General features: G+C 44.5%; 1 protein-coding gene across 1 annotated transcript in view; it reads left to right on the top strand.

The window, feature by feature from the left end:
• Positions 1-7011, top strand: part of ZNF619 (zinc finger protein 619) — a 10384-nt gene extending 3373 nt beyond the window's left edge. The window contains 2 exon segments of the mRNA XM_010835471.1: positions 907-1023; positions 5567-7011. Coding sequence (XP_010833773.1) covers positions 907-1023; positions 5567-7011 — 1562 coding nt within the window.
• The last annotated feature ends 794 nt before the right edge of the window (positions 7012-7805 follow it).

Below are 7805 nucleotides of genomic sequence, written 5' to 3'. Positions count from 1 at the left end.
TGGTGGCTCTTTATTCCAGGACTCGCCCTCCCTGAAGTTCAGGCCCCTCCCTTTGCCTCCGTCCGGGGCTTGAGAAGAAGCCTGTTGTTTCAGGAGCCAGTGACCTTTGAGGACGTGGCCGTGTACTTCACCCAGAACCAATGGGCCAGCCTGGACTCTGCGCAGAGGGCCCTGTACAGGGAGGTGATGCTGGAGAATTACCCAAACATAACTTCCTTGAGTGAGTCCTTCTTTCTAAAACTCAGCTTCTGCCCTTGGGGGCTCCTGGCTTCCTCTATAATGTATGTGGGATCTCTAATGCCATCAGAATTGATGCTCCATGAGCTGAGCTCCCTGATCCTCAGTTGCAGGAGTAACTAACTACTGGAGAAAGATCTGGGTTCATTTCAGTTTTAAACAAGACTTCCCTGAAATTCCGTGGCAGTCCAGTGGTTAGGACTCCACACTGCCAAGGGTGTGGGTTCAATCCTTGATTGGGGAACTTAGATCCCACAGGTTGAGCAGTGTGGCCAAAAGAAAAAAAAAACTTCCTTCTTTCCCCTTGGGAATTCTCCTGGGAGGGGCTTTGCCCTGGGGTCAGAGCACTGAGAAGGTTCCATATTTGTTCCTTCACTCTTTCAGTTCCCTGGAGGAGACTGTGACCCCATCTCCTCTGTGTGAGAGTCTCCTAAGGCCTTCTATACACACTTCCAGTGACAGTGTGGACTTCCTGTGCTTTCAGAGCCAGAATAAGCTTCCTGGGCAAAACAGTTTGAGCCCTCCTTTCATCCCCAGAGTCTCTCCTCTCTGGCCTCCCTTCGTCTCCTGGGACGTCATTGCTCTTTCCACCTGGCAAAGCGGAGGGTAGACTGAGAGGGGTCCGAGGAGACTCTCCTCAACTTTCTATTCCTTTTCTGTGTCCTTCAGCAGCATTTCCATTCCCCAAACCAGATCTGATCTTCTGGCTGGAGCGAGGGGAAGAACCAGGGCGCCTGGATCCCTGGACACTGGTCAGGGGAGAGGACCCGAGAGGCACCTGCGGAGGTAAGCAGGAAAACCTGCCATTCTCTTCTCCATAGAGCTTCAGCCCCAAACTGGAAAAGACGAGTCCAGACCTTTCATTTTCTGTCATTCTTCTTTGTAAAGCTAAAGGATTTCAAACCTTTACTAGTGCAGATAGACTTCTGTTGATTAACTTAAGAATATATACAAAACAGAGAACTTGTTTCTGTAAGGACATTTTGTATGTGTTTGTGTGTCTGTGAGAGAGAAACTGTAGCAGAAGAATGGACTTTTTATAAATCCCTAAACACTAAATTGGGAAGTAGCTTTTGAAAGAAACCATATTTATTTGGGGGAGTGTTTTTCTACTTTTGTTAAAAAAAAATGCCGTTGGCAACTTGATAGAGATTGCATAGACTCTATAGATGACTTTCAGCAGTACTGACTTTTGTTTTTTAAGATTTATTTATTTATGGCTGTGCTGGGTCTTCCTTGATGTGTTCAGGTTTTCTCTTTACAACGAGCAGAGGCTCCTCTTCTTGTGGTGCAAGGCTTTTTTGTTGCAGTGGCTTCTCTCGTCGCGGAGCACAGGGTCTGGAGCACAGGCTTAGTCGTTGTGGTGTACAGGCTTAGTTGCTCCAAGGCATGTGGGATCTTCCTGGAACAGGGATTGAACCCATGTTCCTGGCATTGGCAGGTGGATTCTTAACCACTGGACTACCAGAGAAGTCCAGTTTTGACATTTGAACAGTATTAATTCTCCCAGTTCACAAACATGGAGTATTTTTCCATTTATTTGTGTCTTCTTTGGTCGTTTTCATCCATGTCTTGTAGTTTTCAGAGTAGAGATCTTTCAGCCCCTTGGTTAAATTTATTCCTAAGTATTTTAGTGTTTTCGATGCTGTTATAAATGGGATCAATTTCTTTATTTCTCAGAAAACTCATTGTTAGTGTATAGAAAGTATTCAGATTTCTATATGTTAATTGTATATCCTGCAGCTTTACTGAATTCACTGATTAGACTTAACTATTCTTTTTGTTGAGTCTGAAGGATTTTCTATATTTTAAATCTTGTTATGTGCAAATAGAACAAATTGTATCTCTTCCTTCCCAATTCTGGTACCTTTTCTTTCTTTTCTTTCTTTCTTCTTCTTTATTTTTTGTCTGTTTGCTTTAGCTAGGATTTTCAGCATTGTGTTAAATTGGGGTGGTGAGAGTGGATGCTCTTGTACCTAATCTTGGAGGAAAAACTTTCAACCTTTCACTCTTGAGTATGATGTTAGCTGTGGGCATTTCATTTATGGCCTTTTTTATGTTGACATATGTTCCTTCCCTGTGGCGGTGGTTTAGTTGCTAAGTCATGTCCAACTCTTGTGACCCCATGGACAATAGCCTGCCTGGCTCCTCTGTCCATGGGCTTCTCCAGGGTTAGAATACTGGAATGGGTTGCCATTTTCTTCTCCAGGGGATCTTCTCAACTTCAGAATCAAACTAGTAACTCCTGCATTGTAGGCAGATTCTTTACCAACTGAGCTACAAGGGAAGCCCATGTTCCTTCTCTACCTAATTTGTTAAGAGTTTTTATGGTGAATGTTGAATTTTGTGAAGTTCTTTTCCTTTACCTATTGAAAGTGAAAGTCGCTCAGTTGTGTCAACTCTTTGCAACCCCATGGACTGTACAGTCCATGAAATTCTCTAGGCCAGAATACTGGAGTGGGTAGCCTTTCCCTTCTCCAGTGGATCTTCCTGACCCAGGAATCGAACTGGGGTCTCTTGCATTGCAGGCACATTCTTTACCAACTGACCTTTCAGGGTAGCCTTTAACTGTTGAGATGATCGTATGATTCTTTTCTTTCATTCTATTCATGTGAAGTTTCACATCAGTTGATTTGTAGAAAACATGTTTATTTATTGGGAATGAGTGGTTTCCTTTTTTGTCTTTTGGGTGAGGGATCTTCGTTCCTCAACCAGGGAGTAGAAGAACCCCTGCCCTGCTGCAGTGGAAGCACAGAGTCATACCCACTGGGCTGCCAGGGAATTCCCCTTTTTTGAAAGATAATGAATTGAAGTTAAATGTAAAGAACTATCCACAGATTTGGTGGATAGTCTTTCTCATTCGGTCGCCCCTGTTCTTAAACTCCCTCAATTCCTAATGCTATTCAGAACCTCTGTAAACCAAATGCCCTTTCTTACTCACCCCAGTTCTGTCTTCATCTAGTGCCTTTAGATTGACTCCAACACTTGAGCCCACCTTGATGTAAAAAGCTTTCCCAGGGGCCCACCTGCAGTTGTCAGTGTCTCTCTTTGCCACAGCTGCACATTGTCCATTAGCCTGTCAACAGCTTTGTCCAGTAGCACTTTTCTACAGTGATGGAAATGTTATGTATCTGCACTGTCCAATATGGGAGCCATTAGCCACATGAGCACTTGAGATGTTGGTGATACAACTGAGGAACTGAATTTTTAACTTGGTTCCATTTTAATTAATAGCCACATGTGGTTAATGGCCCTAATCAGACAATGCAACCTAAAACAATTTAAAACACAGCCTCCAGCTGCCTCTTTTAGTTTCTAGATCAGATCAGATCAGATCAGATCAGTCGCTCAGTCATGTCCGACTCTTTGCGACCCCATGAATCGCAGCATGCCAGGCCTCCCTGTCCATCACCAACTCCCGGAGTTCACCCAGACTCACGTCCATCGAGTCAGTGATGCCATCCAGCCATCTCATCCTCTGGCGTCCCCTTCTCCTCCTGCCCCCAGTCCCTCCCAGCATCAGAGTCTTTTCCAATGAGTCAACTCTTCGCATGAGGTGGCCAAAGTACTGGAGTTTCAGCTTTAGCATCATTCCTTCCAAATAAATCCCAGGGCTGATCTCCTTCAGAATGGACTGGTTGGATCTCCTTGCAGTCCAAGGGACTCTCAAGAGTCTTCTCCAACACCACAGTTCAAAAGCATCAATTCTTCAGCGCTCAGCCTTCTTCACAGTCCAACTCTCACATCCATACATGACCACAGGAAAAACCATATCAAACCCTAGTGGGCGTCAGAATCACTTGCAGCGCTTGTTAAACACAGACTGCTGGACGCCACCTCCAGAAATTCTAGTTTGGTAGACTGGGGTAGGGCCTGGGAATCTGCATTTCTAACGAGTTCCCAGACCATGATGGTCCTGGGACCACACTTTGAAGACCTCTGTTCTTGAGAATCTTGAACTGTGTTTTTAAAATTCTGGGTTGCAACTCCTTAGTGAGTTGTGCTCACCATTTAAAAAGTAGACTAGATTGGGCTAGACTTAAATAAAATAGACCAAACTAGTATAAAATCCATCATATATTCATCATTCTTATTAAGGGTAGTGTTCTTCAAAACTCCTGTTTCCATGGGATCTAAACAGTGAGTCATGGTCAGAAACACTTGAGAAAAACTAAGCCACAAGTTTCACTTGTCAAATCCTTGGTGCCTGGAAAGGCAAACGTGGCTTCTCTGTTGTAGTGCCACCAGTAAGAGTGTGGGTCCCCCTTCCCCACCAGTGGCCGTCTGCAGTCCTAGAAGGGTCTGAACCAGCCATGTCTATTTTCCTTCTACAGTTAAGTCTCTCTCCCACTGGACAGCACACAAGTTTTGCAATTACGTTCCTTTTATGAACCCCTCACAACCTGCAGTATTACAAACCGTCCTTTCCCCAGTCAGGCCTGCAATATAAAACATTTCTTTAAACATTACAAAATATTCTAAAGCATTCGGACAGTTTCTTGCCTTCATGGGGGCTTTGAGATCCACTGTTGCAGACAGCATCTTCCAGCCCTCTGGATGCTGTGTGCTGTGAGAGCTGCTTACCCAGCTCTTTTTGCTCCAGATCTTCTTCTTCAACCTCAGCTCCATCTGCTTTCTTTTCTTTTGGCCATGCGTTGTGATTTGTGGGATCTTAGTTCTCGACCAGGGATTGAACCCAGGGCCACAGAAGTGAGAATGCTAAGTCCTAACCACTGGATTGCCAGGGAATTCCCTCCCTCTGCTTTTTTAATTGCTTCCCATTCAGCATTTTCTCCACCCTATTCCTGTTTTTTCTTTTTCCATTTGTCTCCATTAATAGTTTTTGCTGTCTGTAATGATTTTGTTGTCCTAATGGCATTGCTTGCTTTCTTTACCTCTAATATTTTTACTTTTCCCTCAGGGTATCATCAGGAGGCTATGTCTCTCTCCAGAAGTACACATGTCCTGGTCGTGGCATTAATAGTACTGCTTAATCCCTTTCTCCTTTCAGTATAACTAGGTGACTATTATGTTTTCTTTTATTTCTTTTTTGGGATACCTTTATCATTATATAATACCCTTTTTTTGTTGTTACAGTCTTTGTTTTAAACTGTATTGTGTCTGGTATGAGTATTGCTACTCTAGCTTTCTTTTTATTTCCATTTCCATGGAATATCTTTTTCCATCCCTTCACTTTCAGTGTTTGTGTGTCTTTATTACTTATTTAAAATTTTTATTTCATATTAGAATACAGTTGATTAACAGTGTTGTGTTTCAGATGTACAGCAGAGTGATTCAGTGATATCATGTTATATTTTCCTCATGGTAGGTGGTAAAACCAAGACTGAGAATGGAGGGCAGAGTGCAGAGCTGAGGATTTCAAAGGGACCAGAGTCTCACAAGTTGATAATGGAGGTGCTGCTAGTGGATGTTCCTAGGCACCCTCTCTTTGAGAAGAGCTTAGAGAAGCTGCAGCTGTATGACCCAGGGAAGAAAAAACACTCAAAGAACGGCGATTTCACAGATTTGCCAGTCCAGGATCATCCATCCTCCACTGTTGAAAGAGAAGAGATAGCCAGACAATCGCAAGGAAGCCGTGGTGTCTGCATGCATCTCATTACTAAGCAGGGCCTCCCTAGAGAACAGGTATTTTATAATTGTGGTAAGTGTGGCAGATATTTCAACCAACATTCAGACCTTCACCAGCATCAGAGAATTCACATGGACAAGAAGCCCTACAAATGCAAAGAATGTGGCAAAGCCTTCAGATATAACTCAAATCTGTCACGGCACCAGAAGATCCACATTGGGGAGAAACCATACTCTTGCCAGGAATGTGGACAAGCTTTCAATCAAAACTCGCACCTCCTTCAGCATCAGAAACTCCATGGGGGAGAGAAGCCCTACGAATGTAAGGACTGTGGGAAAACCTTCAGCTACAACTCAAAACTTATGTGGCATCAGTGAATCCACACTGGGGAGAAACGCTCTAAGTGTAAGGAATGTGGGAAGGCCTTTAAGTATAACTATGACCGCGTCATCCATGAGCGAATTCACACTGGGGAGAAGCCGTACGAATGTAAGGAGTGTGGGAAAAGCTTCAGTTCAAATTCAGTCCTGATTCAGCATCAGAGGATCCACATTGGAGAGAAACCTTACAAATGTAAGGAGTGCAGCAAGGCTTTCCACCGGAGTTCACTGTTTCTCCAGCACCAGAGGTTCCACACTGGGGAAAAGCTCTATAAATGTAACGAATGTTGGAAAACTTTCAGTTGTAGCTCACGCTTTATAGTACATCAGAGAATCCACACTGGGGAGAAACCTTATGAATGCCAGGAGTGTGGGAAGGCGTTCAATCAGAAAATCACCCTGGTTCAGCATCAGCAAGTTCACACTGGGTAGAAACCTTATGAGTGTAAAGTGTGTGTTAAATCCTTCAGATGGAGCACAAGTTTCATTCACCATCAGAAACTGTACACCAGGAAGAAACCCGACCGAGTTACAAGGCCATCCCCAGTGAAGCCCTGCCGCCCCACTTCAGTCCTATCCCCTCTGTCTCCCCAACATGCGCGACCTGCCCCAGCCACGCCAGGGGCGCCCCTGTCTCGTCCACGGGCACTGCGTCTTCCTCCTTCTGTGCCTCTCTTCCTGCTGCTCCCCTCATCGGAAATGGCCATGTCTTCACCTGTCCAAGTTGTGCATTTCTTTCAGAATCATGCTTCTCCTTGGAAGTCAACTACTCATAGCCTGAACCCTTTACCTCATTCCCTGTGACCTCCTGCATGTCCCCAACTCCATCATCCCTAGAGTGGCAGACTCCTCTGGGCTTCTGCTCATGTCTTTAAAGATACTCTTCTGGTCTCCTATAAGTAAGTCATTATTGTTTTCCCAGCTCCACTTAAGTTCTCATACTTAAGGACGAAGTTTGATTACCCTCTTCTGTCCCCTGGTAGGGCTTCCCTGGTGGCTCAAATGATGAGGAATCTGCCTGCAGTGCAGGATACCTGAGTTCAATCCCTGGGTCGGGAACATTCCCTGGAGAAGGGAATGGCTACCTACTCTAGTATTCTTGCCTGGATAATTCCATGGCCAGAGGAGTCTAGTGGCCTACAGTCCATTAGTTCAGTTCAGTCACTCAGTCGTGTCCAACTATTTGCAACCCTGTGGACTGAAGCAAGCCAGGCTTCCCTGTCCATCACCAGCTCCCAGAGCTTACTGAAACCCACGTCCATTGAGCCAGTGATGCATCCAACCATTTCATCCTCTGTCATCCCCTTCTCCTCCCGCCTTCAATCTTTTCCAGCATCAGGGTCTTTTCTAGTGAGTCAGTTCTTCACATCAGGTAGCCAAAGTATTGGAGTTTCAGCTTCAGCATCAGACCTTCCAATAAATATTCAGGACTGATTTCCTTTAGGATGGACTGGTTGGATCTCCTTGCTGCCCAAGGGACTCTCAAGAGTCTTCTCCAACACCACAGTTCAAAAGCATCAATTCTTTTTTTTTTTTTTAATATAAATTTATTTATTTTAATTGGAGGCTAATTACTTTACAATATTGTATTGCTTCTG

The sequence above is a fragment of the Bison bison genome, unplaced genomic scaffold (assembly GCF_000754665.1).
Source record: "Bison bison bison isolate TAMUID 2011002044 unplaced genomic scaffold, Bison_UMD1.0 scf7180017864043, whole genome shotgun sequence".
Taxonomy (NCBI): domain Eukaryota; kingdom Metazoa; phylum Chordata; class Mammalia; order Artiodactyla; family Bovidae; genus Bison; species Bison bison.
Note: the sequence above shows the minus strand (reverse complement) of the source record. Positions and strands in the feature narration are given on the sequence as shown.